The 17,600-nt window shown below is 35.7% G+C and overlaps 1 protein-coding gene across 1 annotated transcript in view; it reads left to right on the top strand.

The window, feature by feature from the left end:
- The window catches only part of PXDN (peroxidasin), an 84,549-nt gene that overhangs the window by 24,442 nt on the left and 42,507 nt on the right, over positions 1-17,600 (top strand). Inside the window, exons 2-4 of the mRNA XM_053938807.1 lie at positions 2,084-2,155; positions 3,797-3,868; positions 10,647-10,718. Of these exons, the coding sequence (XP_053794782.1) occupies positions 2,084-2,155; positions 3,797-3,868; positions 10,647-10,718 (216 nt within the window). The remainder of the gene's footprint in view (positions 1-2,083; positions 2,156-3,796; positions 3,869-10,646; positions 10,719-17,600) is intronic.

Here is a 17,600-nt window from a genome sequence, read left to right as displayed (position 1 = left end):
TCTAAATAAAGAGGTTTTTAGGAACTAAATATTGCTAGTTGTAATGGTAGTTTGAGGCTTTTTAAAAATACTCAGTTTCCAATATTACATACATGAATATTGATTTTTTTTCACTTTTGACTATTTTAATCAAAACTAAAATGCTCCCTTAGAACACAATAAACTGTCAGATAATCTAGAAAAAGCAATGAAAGCAAAGTGGTAGTCATGTCCAATGATTCTTACAGAGGGATCTGCTGTGTCTTCTCAGTGCAGAATATGACATTCCATGGTTGTTTAGAGTATCTTGGCACCTGAGATTCAGAGGCAGTGTCTCCTTCTCATCAGGAACATATATGTATGACACATAAAACACCTGAGTGATGAGCAAAACATAATGCTGTTAAGGTAGAGCTAAAGAAGTGCTCTTGTGAAGAACAAGTTAGCGCTGTGAAAATTTGTGTTTCTAAATCTGGAAATCCTCAGTTCACTGAGTGTTATGTAAAGGGGCTGTCCAGCACATCTACAGGCAGTTTAACTAGACATCTAAATAAGAGAGAGAAGTTTGCATCCCTCATTTATTCCAGTCACTGATCAAGTATTTTGGTGGAGTGTAATGCAAACAGAACCACATGTCTAATCCTTTCCTTGCAGTCCTTCTGAGACCATTATTCTAGAGCTGAATAAGTTCTGATGGGTGGATCCATGAGAAATGATGCTTAAGTATGGTCTTTATAAAAGACTTCCGACAACTATACCTGCCATTAATACAGCCTCAGCCGGTGGGGTTGTATGATTTAGGATGCAGCTGACGTTTTGTCTGCTCTTCTGTATTTCCTTTGACCAAATTGCAGAGAGACTTTTGTTAACATATTACTTGTTAAAATGCAGAGCATATTTGTTTTAACTGAGACCAGGTGTGGTGCAAAGATTACAGTTGTGACATGTTTATGTCCTACTTTTTGAAAGCAATTGGTAAGCGTGTGTTCTAAGATACGTCATCACAGTGTTTTAGATTTTACTTACTTTCCATTTGCTTCCCTTCTGTTTTGCTTACCAGACACTATAAGGTCCTGGTGTCCTTGGTCTGTTGCTAGGGAAGAGGACAGACTTATCACCCTGCTTCCTTTCCCCTGGTCCTGTAGTCCTCCTCTCACCTGAGTGCTCTCCCAAGAAGCTTGTCCATTTTGCTTACCAGGCAGAAAATTATTTCCTGTTAGTTTTGGGTTCTTTTGCATGGGTTTATTGCTGGTTCTGACCAGTTGGTTAAACCAATGTTGAGCTGCTGGAATACAGTAGACAGACATGGAGTCAGGGGAGAACAGGAGGTGGCAGAGGTGGAAAGCCCTGCTGCCTGCTCTCAGCAGAAGAGAGGGGTGAGACACGCACAGCCAAGGTGTTTCCCCACATCCCTGCTCCACTTCCACCTTGCTCCCTGTCCCTGCTTTCTCTACAGAGCGCTGCTTGAGAAATAGATTTCCTTCTTCTTGGAATTCCCATTAAGCTGTAGAACTAACAGGAAACTGAAGGTTGTAGAAACATATAAAAAATAAGAGAAAATAAAATTAAATAAGAAAATGTCTAGCTTCAGGCAGCTGGGTTTACATGTTTTAAAAGCAAGACAACACAGGGCACTTAAGCCTCCTTACTCAGAACTAAAAAATTGAGTAGCTTAAAAGTCTTAACCTGTCTCTTCTTTTTCCTGCTTTTTTTTTTCCTATGCAAATGTTTCTATATCTGTTTATTTATAAATATGCATTTTTGTCCTATGGTATTATTTACAAACAGCTTTTAAAGTACAGAGGCAATTCAATTTAATGAAATACTGAACAACAAGTTGCTTCACTGTGGAAGAGAACATACTTCGTGACCACAGGTTTAACTTAGATAAAGCCTTCAGCTGACCACTGAGGCTGGATTTGGTGAATCCTCTGCCTAAACTTGTCAGTGCTTGGATTTGTTTTGCTTTGGTCAAAAGCTGTGTTTTATGGACAGAGGCTGGTCAGTCATCACAAAGGACTTGTGCTTAGTTAATTTTTTCATATGAAAAAATAGCTTCTATAGCTTTTTTAATAACTTGATTTTTTTTTTTTTAATTCTACAGAGACCTAAGATTTAATAGGATTAAAGAAATCCAGCCAGGAGAGTTTAGACGGCTTAAAAACCTGAACACACTGTAAGTCCTTTTTCAACCCTAAGACCCTTTCCCTTTTGACTTAATATGATCAATTTGATAATGTGTCATATTTGCTCACTTTTCACAGGTAAGTAGTCTCATAAATTGGAGCTGTAGGATTTACACAGGTGGAAGTGGGGGTTAGGACCAAAATATTTGAAGGCAAAAACACACCTATGTCTATCAAAATAAAAAGAAAAATATTTACATACTAGTATTTTACTAATATACTTTAATTGAATTTCACGAAAAAATGCAGACCATAATTGTAAGATTTTTTTGACGTGGTGTTAAATTGTTTTGCTGGAATATCACATAATAATCCATGGGGTTACAAGAAAGCTGTTCAAAGGCTGAGATGTGCAAATGTGTTACAGCTACAAAATATTTGACAAATTCTAATATTCTGAATTTTCCTATTCTAATGTGCTTAACGGGACTGGCAGGAGTCAGATGGTTTTGTTCCTACTGAGCTGCCTTTTATGGAGGTCTTTGTTATCATATACGATTGTGAAGAAAAGTCTCTCTAAAAGACCTTTTACAACCAATAATACAATTAGTATGAGTTTTATCATTTTAACTTTGTATCTCTTCTATCATTCCTTCAGGCATCACTTTTAAAACAAATGCATGCATGTTTCTCTTCTTTAATATATTAGCAGGCATGAGGAATTAAGGCAGACAATTTTTTTTTTTACTTTTAAATGTACATAACTTATTATTGTAAATGTGACTGTTTCCCAGAAGAAAAGTAGTGTATGAGTTGAAATACAGTAGTGATGTCAGTGAGCTTTGGATCACTATTTATCTGCAGGCAATCATGACAAATATACTGACACATCTTTTATTCTATATTGAGACCAGAAGAAAAGACTTTCCCTGAAACGCATATTGTCCAAATCTGTGCTGCCAAGATATTCTTGCTAATTGTCCCTATTTCCAGTCTTCTTTGATCGTACCTCTCTTTGCAGCTGATCCCAGTTTTGAATTACAATTTCTGCCAAATATCCAGCTCAAGTTTTAACTGTCCAAATCACTGATCTGATATTCACAAGTCCCAAATAAAGACAGGATACATTAAGTTTAATTCCCTTCTCTTTGTAAAACCAGTGTATGAGGGATGAGTGCAAATATGTGCATACGGACAATTGTGTTCCTGTACAATGTAAAGGGCCCAGTACACAAGATATTGCTAAGAAACATCTAGGAAAAGTCACTTTAATGCACCTGCTAGTGACAAATCTTTGTTTTTGTCAGTTTCAAACTGATGTGTATACTTGATGCAGAAGGTTTTTTCCTCCCCTTCATCTACATCACAGATAACTGCAAGAAACTATATTATTCCATTTCTGGGTGGGTCTTTTTGTTTTGGTTTGGGGTTTTGTTTGTTTATCTTTGTTGCTGTTTTTATGGGTTTGGGTATTTTTTAATTTATTTTTTCACAATTCTGTCTAATTTTTCAGGTTTTCACCTGCAAGATAGTGGTTGACCAGCTGTAAGCACATAACATTTTTTTCTCTAACAGTTACTCTTAGGGGAAAAAGCATTTTCTATTTAATACTATATTGACCTTGCTTTTACACTTTTTTTCCCTAGTGTTTCTTTATGTTAAAATAAATGGTTGTTTATTTCTTTTTGTAGGCTTCTAAACAACAATCAAATCAAAAGAATTCCTAGTGGGGCATTTGAAGACCTTGAAAATCTGAAATATCTGTAAGTTAAATGAAATGTCACTTCACTGTGTAACAGCTTCTTCAGTGAGAAAGTGTTCTAATCTGAGATGGTGATTTCTATCTGACTATCAGGAGATAAACTGCACTGAAAGTCTGTGAAATGAATTCATGGGGTGGGGGCAACTGTGTTTCTCATAGTAGCTGATAATAAAAGACTGCTATCTGTTGGCAATACATTTTAAAGGACTGACTAGTTGTGGTAGCAGCTCTCTGGTCAGAGAGAGCGAAAGCTAGACAAGCTTTCCCATGAGTCGGCCTGGGAAGCTTTCGGGTGCAGGAGAGAAAGAATTCTAAACAATCTGCACCTGGTGTTTTGCAATAAACTGTTTTACCCATAAGGTTGTTTACAAATGGGTGCCTTGTTAATTAACCAGTCATGTGAAATGTATTGATTAAATGACCAATCAAGTCCACCTGTAGTGAACTATACTATAGTTCTATGCTATATAGTTCTATGCCATAAAACAGGAGAGGATGAAATAAACAAGGCTTATGCTAATTAGCCTTCTGAGAATGCATGAAGTGTGTCAATAATTTATCTGTGTCATCTCTGACCCAACAGTGACAACTAGGTGCTGTTTATTATATGCAACTTATAATTTAAAAAGGGATATATTGAAAGGTGTAGAAAATCACCTCTTCAATGGTCACTGAAATCTTCACACAGGTACTTTTTGTCTTTTAAAAACTGATTCTAAAGTAGCAAGTCCAAACGTTGTGTCTGCAGAAGGCTGTAACTTACCTAAGTTTATTAACTATCCCTAAATTTTTCACTGAATTTATAAGTGAAAAATTCAGTCAAACCCAAAATATTAGAGTATGTATATGATTTGCTGCTAGTTCTAGGTCTTCAGTCACCCTGTATATTTTAAGACTAACTTCTCTATTTTTTAACAAACATACCAAGGTTATTAATTATATGAATAAACAAAAGGCATCAAAAATGTTATTTTTGTCTGTATAATAGACTAAAGCTGCATAGTTAGTTGTCATAGATTCTCAGCTCTAGTTTCTGGAGTTGACCTTATGGAGTGTCATTTAGAAAAGTTTCACTCCATTGTCTTGGAGCATTGATTGATGGTTACTTGAATGACATACAGAAAAAAAATGTCACATTCAGATTTCATTGCTTTGGAAACAATTCAGAAGCTGAAATTTCCATGCAGTTTCAAGAATACAGCCAGAAGACCTCTAAGGAGGTGGGAGTTGGGAGAAAATCTCATCAATTTGTGCAGACACATTTGCCTGTTTTGCCAAGTTGTGCTTGATTACGTTTCCTGTTCTTATTTTTATGTGTATTGTCTTTCAGCAATGAAATTGTTTAACCTATACAAAATAGGAGGGAAAAGAATATTGAACAGACTGTTGCCAATGAATGATTAAAGTCCATGATGATTGTATTTGTTACAAGAAATGTCTGCATGATTATTCTGGTAGTGCAGTACATAAGGTTTTACTATGTGAGATTTCTAAACTTCTTTAGCAAACTGACTATGGAGTCAGCAACTGTACAAAGATTCTTCTTGATTCTCAATACTATTTTGTTTTCACAGGCTTGCCTTTTCCTAGCTGTAGTAAACCTGAAATAAAGCTCAACAATGCAGTGTGTTCCGTTCAATGAAAAAGTGAAAAAAGTTAACTGAACTCTGATTTGTTTTCATATACATGTAGTAATGGCTGTCAGTATCTATATTGTTAAAAGGAAGATCTTTTTATTTTCCTGTTGTTCCCTGGAAAATTTAAATATAAAGTTCAATGTGTTAATTTATTCTACTGCAGAGAGCTCTTTAAAGCTATTCTTTGTTTTGAAAAAATAAACTAAGGGGGTTTTTGCCTGTGTCAATGGCTGTGACAAATGTTTAAATTTAGCAGCCTTAAAGTTACAAAATTTCTGGTACTGGTCAGATTATCAATACTGAACACGTAAATGTAACAAATCAATACAATACAATCAGCACTGTATTCTGTGAAATGAAGGGAACAAATCAAAATGTTTCTTTCCAACAGGATTCACTGAAGTAGAAATCAGGGGGGAGAGATTGTGCAAAAGTTAGAAATACTGCTCAGAATGTACTATTATAAAGTCAAATCACCTGGAAAAATGGAGGTTTAGTATCATCTGGTCCTGTGCGTATTTGCAAACCTAACTTGTACTGTCATGTTTCATAAAACTAGATCATTGATCCAAGATGTTACTTCTGTTCTTATGACAAGTTGTACTGAATTGCATGTGGTTCTGAAAATATGTAATTCCCTCACTAATTTAAAAAAAAACTATCATTTCTCAGTGGCTCTGATTTAGCCACTGATTATGTATATGTGTGTATATATAAATATAAAATCTGTAGCAATTAATAAACATGCATATATAAAACTATCCACAGTTCTATATTTTTATATAAAATATATAAAGTATAACACAGCATATTTATTTTTTTTAGAAGCCAGTCTCTGAGAGATAGATATTAAGATCCATTCCTGTATGGCTGCTGAAGATCAGCATTTTGCTTTGAAACAAAAATTTTTTCAGCAGGATCTAAATCAGGATTTTCAAATGCTTCTTTGTCCTATTCCTTTCTGAAGTTGAGCTTAGAGTTTTAGGAGGAGTATATGTTACCAGAACTATCTGAAGAACACTTTTTGATGAAGAGTAGTATTTTCTCAATTTTCTCTGCATTGAAAGTATTCATCACGGTAAAAGTTGGTCTTGACATTGTAAAAAGAAAACTGTGCACATAATTTTTAAACTTTTTTTTAGGATTTTTTATTATTTTGTTCTTTATGTAATTGAAATTCTGGCAATTATAAAATCAGTTTTATGTGATTTTGCTGTTCTGTTTGTGGTAATAATTTGGTTTTGTATTAATATACTAAAGGTTGGAAAGAAAGAAATGTAATTATTGTTTTGTTGTGAAACTAAGAGGGTACTTTTTTTTTCTTCTGCTTCTCTGTTTTTCTGTCCATCTGTCTTTATTCCATATACCTCAGTGCTGGCAATAAAGCTCTTTAGTAAGCTTCCCAACCTTATAATATAGATGCAGGTAAATTTGTAGCAACTTGATAGGATAATTCTTCCTAAGCCTAAAAGACAACAGTTTATTCTCCAAGAGAGAAGATAGTTGGGAATTGAAGGGAGGCATATTATTACCATTTCAACATGTAGAATACTAGACGATTTAGAATCAGAAGTGGAAAAAATGAAGGTAAGTTTAAAAAGAAAGAAGTCAGGAGGAGATATGGAAAAAATATATAATATAGGTTAGCTATTAAAAACCTTTCCAGATAAAGAGAACATATATTAGACATTTACAGAGCAGTGAGCTAGAAGATAACATGAAGGAAGTGAAAGAAATAAATCTGGGCAATGAAATTAACTTTGTCAACAATGTATGTTCGCCTGGTATGAAATGCATGGAGGAGGAAACAGACATGAAAGTATTACCATAATTATGGTAAATGGTAATTGAGACTGCATGAAGTGCAGCAGTTCCAGAAATGCCAACAGGGAGCAAGTTTTGTTTTGTGTCTGGTGCATGAAGTGGTAGATGATGTGTTTAAGATTAGGTCTCATTTCCTTCTGTGCCTTCTGCCACTCTTGCTGTCTTGGTCATGTTACTTGGTCCTCGGGGCACCTTCAGTGGTTCCAGATCTCTTTTCTTTGCAATTCATTTTGCTGGTTCCACTGTCCTTCGTGCTATGTAAACCTGTCTTTGGGTGTTTATTTACTTGTGATATTTAACACCACAATGCCTGTTACTTTTTGCCTTTTTTTCTCTCCAGTTCCAAGCAAATATATCTTACTTTCCTTGAATCACATGATTTTTAATATGGCCCATTAAAAAAAAAAAAAAAGAACCCCCCAATAATATCCTCATAGACAATCTAGTACACTTGTTAATTAAAGCTACTTTTTCTCCCAAATTTTCTGATACCTGATTACCTGTTTGTTAATTTCTGATTCAGGTTTGATAACCTGTTTGTTAATTTCTGAAGTATATGACCAACACCTCTGATCTCTAGCAGCCTTGCTTGCATTTCTGGAAAAAAGAAGCTTTTTTTTTTTTTTAACATTTCTAAAACTAGATATTAGTAATTATCAAAAAATAATTTAATGTCTTAATAAAATATATCCCTTTTTCATCTTAATGCACTGTTTATCCATCTCCTGTAAAATTCTAATATTCAGTACTGTAAGAGAGCTTTTAGGTAAATTAAATGATAAATAGTTTTTTCCCTAATTGTACTACATTTGTTTTCTGATAATGTAACTGAGATAAATTTTGAGAATGTTTGTTAAAATTTAGCAGTATTTACAGAGTTTTACTTCTATAACACTGTATGTGCATGGTACCATTTTAGAGGGATAATTTTTTTTTGTGAATGATACTTATTTGTACTTTATATTCTGTCATGTCTCTGTCCATTAGGCAAATAATTATATGTTTTCCTTTCTGTTAATGTCCTCAGAGAAATAGCTACATAATTAAATGGAAGTCTGGTTAACACATTTGTCATAGGGCACGTAGCCCTGAGGTTGCTGGGGTTTCTCTGTGAAGGGAGGGATATGGTTGACTGAGGTTGGTTGAGTTCCCTGCAGCTGAGGGTTTTCTGGTCAGAATGGAAAAAGCTCTGGTTTAAAGCTGAATCCCAAATAAAGGCTCACTGCAGTGGCTTGGTAAGAACCCCTAAAGGCTGCTCCCTTCCCTGCAGTATGGTGGTAAAAGTCTGCAGTACTACAGTAATTATCCCAGTCTAGCTCAACTCAGATTTTCACTCTCTGCCTTCTTCTCTGCAGAGAGTAAATAAAAATTATATGAATGGCTATGGTAAAACTTCTTAAAAAATCTGATTAATTCAGATTTTTTGAATAAAATTGTTGAAATGCCCAAAAGAGATAATTAACTGAGGGCAGTTTTCAAAACTGTCTAAGCCCACTTTTGTTCTCTGGTCTGACCAGAAATTTAATACTCAGAAATAAGAGGGATTTCCACACTGCCAAGTGGAATTAAGTGTGTTAAGAAAGATAAATAACATTTCAGCTATTCAGTCCTCGACATTTCTAAGGAGTGAAAAGATGTGCTTAAAATTCCCACAGGAAAATAAGATAGGAATTAAATATCAAACAGAAGGGAAAATTAAGGAGAGAAAATTGTAATGACTGTGATCCTCAAATGAATTGGTAAATCTGAGCCAAAACAAATATTTTAATACTCATTATATTTTTCAAATTAATAAAAACCAGTTCTACATATAAAATCACTGTTTTAAAATTATTTTTAAAATTTTTACAGTAATTTCAGATGACATTATTTTTTTTATTGTTTTGAATATTTTAAAAACCTCAGAAATTTTTACTTCCATGTTGCCTGTTCTTGGAAGAACTGTTTTTTTATTTATATGCATATCTACATTAATAAAGCACACAGGAATCTCTATATATTAATGTGTTGGATTCTCAGCAAGCAGTGCATTGGAAAAGTTAATTTAGATTCAAAAGAAGGATACTACTCCTTATTGTTCTCCAAAGTTGCCATTTGTTGAATATCAAATACCTACAACTTCTTTCCTTGTTAGGGCCTATTGTGAAATGTTGCCCATTGTCACATCTGTGTAAAAACTGCCACCACCTCCAGCAGAGCCAGTATTTTTTCTGTTGCATCAAAAGGAGTTTGCAATATTTCCTGTAAGTTACTGAAAACTGTAATAATAGAAAATCCAAAACCACTACTAATAAGATGCCTGCTAATAAAGTCATTTGTGGTACAAAGTCTCTTCATCCCTTTTCCATAGAAACCCATGCCTAATTAACTGAGTTTCAAATCATTTGTCAAATAATTGTGAAAAAGTTCTTAACTGCAAACCTGTGCCTATCCTAACACAAGAAGAATGACTCACATTGAACCCCGAAGTATTTTCATTTGCTGCCTCCATGCAGAAGCTGTAGTCATCAGCTAAACTGTGATTTTTTCCTCCAATACCCCCTCACTAAAGTGTCCTTGCTGCTAAGAGCATGATGAACATGAGCACATACACTGATCCTTCCTGATTTATTTTCATTCCATAAAATGGTGTAGACAACACGTGTGATCATACTGATACTCTGCATGTGTATTCTGTTTATATTATAGAGTATCAATGGGGACCTAATGTCCATCTTCTACACAGTGATAAAACAAATATACAGTGCTGCTTTATGGATGTGATACCAATATTCTAACTTGTATTTTTTTGTGAATATTCCAATGGTGACACAGGTGGAGTTACAGAAATTTCTCACTGTTTGTTCTCCAAATCCAGTAAAAGACTCACTCTATCTGAATTTGAATATTTACACAAGTATTCAGATGAGCTATTTTAAAGAAAACAAGAAGCTAGTGGCATCCCTGGTGTGTTCTGGTAGAGGCACGTCTAATGAAATTCTGTCCCATTAAGTTGAACTTATTTTGACTTTTGGCAAACCAATCAAGAGAACAAGGGACAAAAATCCAGTAAGTAGTGCCATGAGCACTGGGAAGCCCAAGTACATACATCCAGGTGTTAGCCTCAGGGCCTTCAAGGCCCCAGACTTTTGTCTTTCCTAGTAGTCATTTGGGACGAAATCTCAAGGACAGAATATTTTTATGTTTTTAGTTTTTGATTTGTATTTTTTTCTAATATGTAGTTGAAAAACTGTCTTCACGTGTCAACTTAATTCTTCTTTTCCACCTTCATGTAGCTCTTGTTTGTGTACTAATATTACTGATTGTTTCTTGTTTCAGCTATTTGTACAAGAATGAAATCCAGTCAATTGACAGGCAAGCATTTAAAGGACTTGCCTCTCTAGAACAACTGTAAGTGCCTTTTCTCTTCTGTGCTGTCATCTCCATGGTTCCTCTGCAGAGGAAAAGTGCACGCCTTGATCCATACATCCTACCTGCATGCTCTGCACGTCTGCACTCCCTGGGTTGGGCAGAGAGCCCCATAATCATTTGCATGTGAAAAAACCACAAGTGATCTCTGTGTCAAATTCCTCATTTCTATGTTTGTCTTTTATTTGTGATTTGCATTCCTGATGTCCCTATACATTGTTACATAGCTTTGACAAAGGAGAATTATTGTGGAAAATGTTGAAAACTGATGTGTATTGCTTAGAGATAGATTCTGCTTTCATTTCTGCAGGTTTTTATAATATCTCAATTCTTTTCACTGCAGCAGTTACTTTGTTTTACGCAGCATAACTAAAGCAAAATTAGCCTCTGCAAGTTCAACCCTATTTTGTTATACTTGGAAACAAGAATAGTTTTTTTAAATAAAAACCTTGCTATTATTTATATGTGTTAATCATTGCCACATACAGATATAAATGTTTAAAAAGTAAGGAAGTTCATCATTTGCAATGTAGGTGTTTCAGTAATGTCCTCCAGAAAGATTGATTAAAATCATACTTATTTTCCTGTAAAATGAAGAATAATTTCTACCAAAAAAGAATGAAGAATACAGTCGTAAGCGTGACAAAACCATTGATTCCATTAAGTTCAACTATGTTTTGTTTTATAATCACTATAGGAGAGACATTGAATTGCTGGTGTGAGTCCAGAGAAGGGCAGTGAAGTGAGTGAAGGGGCTGGAGCACAAATCCTGTGAGGAGCAGCTGAGGGAGCTGGGGTTGTTTAGTCTGGGGAAAAGGAGGCTCAGTGGAGACCGCATTTCTACAACTACTTGAAATGAGATTGTAGTGAGTTGGGGAGTGATCTCTTCTCCCAGGTAACAAATGACAGGACAAGAGGAAAGGGCCTCAAGTTGCACCAGGAGAGGTTTAGATTGGTGTTAGGAAAAATGTTTTCATGTAACGGGTGGTAACGCATTGAAACAGGCTGCCCAGGGAAGCAGTGGAGTCACTCTTTCTGGAAGTGTTCAAGAAATGACTGGATATGGCACTTTGAGGTCATGGTTTAGTGATGAACCTGATAGTGGTGCTAGGTTGATGGTTAGACTTGAAAATCCTAAATGTCTTTTCTAGCCTTAACAATTCTGTGACTCTATGATCAGAAAGCATTGCTCTACATTCATTGTGATGATGTTTAGAAAAAGGAAAAAGCTGTAAATGTTGTAGTTGTATGTAATTGTTTCACAGTTTTACTACCAAATAATGGGAGTAAACCAATCCATTTTGTAGTGTATAAATTTATATTGGGGGCTGAATATAAATTTTTAAACTCCTGAAAGGTATCAGTGTATTACAAGTGTTCTATATGTACCAGTTTCCTTGTCACTGTAAACCTGTAAAGGATATTAGTAGACACAGAATATATATGAAATAAAATGACACTTCATATGGGTACAAAATCATACATGCTCCTTTTACAGTGCAATAGATGCCTTTTGAAGGAGGAGCCTCTATGTAAAACAGAAGTGTTAATTATAAAAAGTATATAAATATGTTTTTTTTTTTCCCTAAGGCCTTTCTCTTCCTTCTCCTTTTACTCTAGAAATTATTACTGCACCATATTGACAGTAACTGGTAGGGCTTACTTGCATGCTAATAGCAATACATAATTTCTGTGTAGAATTTGGAAAACTGAGGCCCATTTATTGAATTACTAATGTTTCCAATATAATGTTCTTCCCCATGCCACAAGCCTCATATGCTGTAAGTGGCAATATTTATCCTTTTTTCTTATGTTCTTTTTTCCTGTTGATTTATGTTATTACTGAAAGACATAAATCAGTTTGAACTATTAATACCTTCTGAATGCACTTTTCCACTATATGGCAGTTAAGCCTCTCTGCCTACGGTGACATCACACTGTATCATCTTAAGCTCAAACTTTTGAGACATCCACATTATTCAGTATGAAATTGAGATTCACACTCAAGGCTTGAGTCTCATCTCTAGCTGGGAAGATTGGAAATGGAGCCTGGCAGAGTCACTGCTCATTTTCTGCCCGTGTGTCATGTCAGCTGGGGGATGGGGGGCAGGTGCTTCCCCACTGCCTGCATCAGAGCTCACTGCCTTATAGAGTTCTTCTGCTTCTCTCCTAAACAGAGAGCTTGCCAGGAGGGAAAATGGGAACACATGAAGCCAGTGGCAGGCACAGAAATAAATTTAATGGCGAGTACACTTAGAGATTTTTTGTTTAAGAGAGATTTGGCATTTATGCATCTTTAGCATAAAATATGTTGTGACTCTGTTTTATCACATTAGCTTTGTAGAAAAACTGCTGACAAGACAAGAGTTACTCTTGACAAACAAGTTCCTGAGTCCTAATTTCAGTTTTGAACTGTATTGACAGTACTAAGTCAATGCTTCTTCATTTGAGGTCTCTCTGGCCACAGGTTATCGAACACATTTTTCTACTGGTTGTGTTAACTCAGCCAAGTGCTGTTCTCAGTGCTCAGCAGAGTTCTCAGAAGTAGACACTGTGGACCACATTTCAGGGAATGACTTGTTTCACAGTAATTTCTTCTACTCCAGTGAAGCAGAATTCAACCGATAGTTGCTTTTAAAAAAATACCTGAACAGCAAAGCAAACACATTTTTAGTGATTGTTGTTACCAGAAACTAAATGTAGTTAAATGTAACTAAATTACACTAACTAAAACCTAAATGTACTGTTGCAGGTATAAGGGACAAAATCTCCCCAAGTATTTACTGCAGCTGGCAGGTTCCTCCTTAAACCTCTGAAGCAGAATTCTTAGCTGGTGATGTAGTCAAAATAGCTTTTCCTTTGGAAATTTCTGCCAAGGGAATAAGATCTTTGAATCAGGTCTTGAAGCCTGTTTGCTAGGGTGAATTCTGACGAAAAATTGGCAGTTTTAGGTACTTGAATACACTGAGCCATACATATTTCATCACCTAACTTTTCACCTGTGGCTGGGCATGAAGAGAGAGAGTCAGTTGATGAAAAGTAGCTGCTTAGTACCAGTTTAGACACTGTTAAATCTGCAAGACATATGTTTGGGTCTGGCAGAGACAGCAGAAAGCTGCAGGAAACTTGCATTTTTTCAGAGCGGCAGCCGGAAGGCAGCGAGAACACCCGAAAGGCAGGGAGGGCTGTCTGTGTGCCTGGGCTTAGACAGCTGGTCTGTGCCTCTGTGTGCCTGGGCCTGACAACTGAATCCCACCTGAAATGTCACAAATACCCTGCTTGGGAGGTTGTGAGTTTGGATCCCAAGATCTAGCTCTAAATGGAGTCCATTTCCAGATGTGTATACATTGCTTTCCTTCCAAATATCTGTCAAATTTTTGAGATGTCAGCTTATGAGTTTTATGTATCAGGGACAAAAAGTGTACTCTCCACTATTTAACTAGTGGCATCCCCAAATATTAATGGAATTATTTAAATCTGTTTACCTAATCCTAATTATGCATTTTCTTTTAACTTTCATATTAACATACTAATTTTGTTCTTTATAAGCTGTTATTAGTTATGATGTAGTTTATGTATATATATACACATATTTAGGGGGAATTAATAGACAAAAACCTTAACTAACATATGGTGATGCAGTTTATTATATTAAGTTTATTTACCTCAATTCAGTTTTCAGTATTTTTGAAGTGTTGCTATTTATTTTCTTGTTTTATATGACAAGTTCCTGATTTTTGCATGACTCTATGTCAGATAATTAATTAATAAACAAACAAGGTAACCCAGAACGTATGACAGGGGCCTTGAGAAGTCTATCCTTATTCTTCTACAATAATACCAGCTTGGGACAACAAAATGGAAACAGATACTTGTCTAGCCTTATTTTAAAAGCCTTCAGTGAAGATTCCATAATCTCCTTAAGTATCCTGTTCCAATATTTTATATCATTATCACAACATACATTAAAATATTTTTCCTTGTGGTTTAAGGTTTCTACTTGTTGTCCCTGAGCAGGGAAAGCTCTTTGATAAATATGGACCATATATGTTCATTCATTCTTATTCAAATAATCAAAAGGGCAAACATGCTGTTTAAATATTCAGAACATATACTCAGCTAATGGGTAAGTACTTCCTCAAAGATGTGATGATATTATTAGAAAAAGAACAGTTGCCATATATAATAAAAGTCCTCACCTACAAAAACTACTAAGCTACATAAGATATAATCCTAAATTTAGTGCTGTGACAGATGCCACTGGGACTGAATTTTACTGTAAATTTTTCTCCTACAAGATTAATAGTAAGAAAGACAATCTATACCATGCTAATTTGATAAAATCTTAATCTTCCTCTTGAGGTCTTTCCTTTGGACTATTTTTCCCTATAAGTATTTCCTTTCCTTCTATTTAATTCTTGATAGCGAGTTTAGAATTAAAAAAGAAAGACATGTAGGTATTTAAAAGTCACTCTTGTGTGCTTTTTCTTTCAATTTTCAATCTGAGTCTTTTTAATATCTAACTTATTACATGATACTACTATTTTTAGTGCTTTGTACTCTGAACATAAAAGATGCCTATAAAGATATGCCAGTGTGAGATTATTTCCTGAATATGGTTACCTTTAAAGTGAATTTTAAATCCAGGAAATTACCATATTAATTAAAATATTAAAATATACCTTTACAAAACTTTAATGTGCTACATAGAAGAAAATAATAGAAGTGATAAACCTAAGTTATAAAACAGGATTAATGTGTAGGCCATAATGCCAAGGATTTTTTATTCTCTTTATTATAGACTTAAAATGCAATCTGGTTTTTGCATCTATTTATTTTGAATTACAAATTATTTTGGCCAGATATTTAACACCTTGTTCTATTAATAAATTGCACGATAAGTTGCTCAGGACTATTATAGGTCATAATTTAAAGACCTGCAAAACCCAACTAACTTGTGTAGCCCAACTACTATGAAGCAGTTAAGAGTATTTTCCAGCTGGACTTTATTATTTTATTTTTTTGAGCTGCTTTAGCCAGTGTGATATCTGATGAGGTAAAGTTAGCTGTTAAAATGTTCTTCAGCACCTGAATTATTGTATCTGCAATGGTGTGAGCTTGTAAACAAGGCAAGGTTTATAACAGAAATATTTTTTTTTAATTTGTTTGGAAAACCAAGGTGACTTTTCAGGCACATATTGATTACATCTGTAATTCTAATAGTCCTGAGTACTAAACAACCATTATGGGCTGCTGCTTTGAGTTTTGAAATGTATATTAAACTATCTGAGAGAGGTATTCTTTCTTTTTTTCTCATTCTAATTTCAGCCCGATTTGTGGTGCTGAAGAAGGGGTTGTGTGCCTAAGTGTGTCTGCTTTTACCAATTTTTTACCAAAAATAACCAATGTTATTTTTTGTTCAAATAAGAAGTGCCTACAAATCTTGCCTTGTCAATGCCAAAGAAGTACAAGAGATTAATTTATTTGGAATATAAAGAGATATGTTTGCAAGGTGCTCATGAGGCATAAAAATGCAAGAAGAATTAAGAAAGTTAAAAAGGAAAAAAATCACTGCTGCCTGCAAAAGAAGTAGTGTTTGTAATTTTTTTCCAAAATGAAAGCTGCTTCAGAGATAACAAACCCTCTAGTTGTGCCTGGTTTTTCCCTTTGTCCTTCTTCATTGATCCCCACCTTGCCCATATGCTGCTGACCCTGGAAGGTGGATGAGCAGAGTCCTGGCTCCTGGCAAGCAGTGCCTGCCCACCTCATGGCTGGGCCATGCCCAGTCCTTGTCCTACCAGTCCTTCCTCACTGAGGTCTCTCTTCTGTCTGCTGGCAAATGGAATGAACCTTGCAGGAAATATCTGCCTTTGAGATCTGTCTTTTTAATTTAGAAGAAATCACCCTGTATTTTTAAAGGGGAGATGAAAACTGGCAGTTCCAGCAGAGTGATGCAGTTCTTGGTTCTTCATGCTAACAAGACCATACTCTGTGCTCAAGATACTCTGTGGCCACACGTTGCACTGGCAGTAGGCAGGCTTGACACTCCGATGTGCTTGATCATACCCGTGCTGATTTATTGGCTTTTTCTGTGGTCCCCATTCACTGCTCCCTGGCATCGCTCACTGGCTCGCGCTTGTCCTGGGAGGCTGCCAGGCACGTGCCTGGCTTCCCCCTGCACGCGCCTTCCAGGGCTCCCTGCAAGGGCTTGGCCGGAATCGCCGCTTCTCCCGCTTTTCTCTCTGCGCAGCCACCATCTGGCTCAGCACGGGTGAATCCCCACGTCCTTATCCTTGTCATGCTGAGGGATTGATGTTTCAGGAGATACTGAGCTTGGAGTTCTTCTCACTGCTTTTAAATGACAGGCTTTTTTGTTCTTCAGACTACTGTGATTTCTGTTTATACACATTCTCCAGAGGTTCCTGAGTTTGTCAGAGGTAAAATAGGAAACTTAAAAAGTTTTGAACACATTTGGATATAATCAAGATCCAAAGTCTACAAACAATTTTCACAGTTTCTTGTGCCAGTCTTATCTATTACATCTTGTTTTCTCATCTGCAAGGTTCAGGGTTATCTCCACAAAATAGTAGATGCTGGAATGATCCTGCCATTGCAGTCCATTTTCACAACGGTTACAGGTTAATAGTCTGGTTAATCGTCTTGTTATGTTAACTTTCTCAATTTTACAGCATTAACAACTGTGTAGATTTATTGTTGTGTAATGTTAATAGCTTGCATAAGCATCAGAGAGCATCAAACAGCACCAATTGCTAGGAAGCCCTTTATCTAAAGTCAAATTAGTCAAACTTGGGTTTATATTACAAATTTGGTTTTGAGAACACTCACAGCTTTAAATGCCAGTGT

The sequence above is a fragment of the Vidua chalybeata genome, chromosome 3, assembly GCF_026979565.1.
Source record: "Vidua chalybeata isolate OUT-0048 chromosome 3, bVidCha1 merged haplotype, whole genome shotgun sequence".
Classification (NCBI taxonomy): Eukaryota; Metazoa; Chordata; class Aves; order Passeriformes; family Viduidae; genus Vidua; species Vidua chalybeata.
Note: the sequence above shows the minus strand (reverse complement) of the source record. Positions and strands in the feature narration are given on the sequence as shown.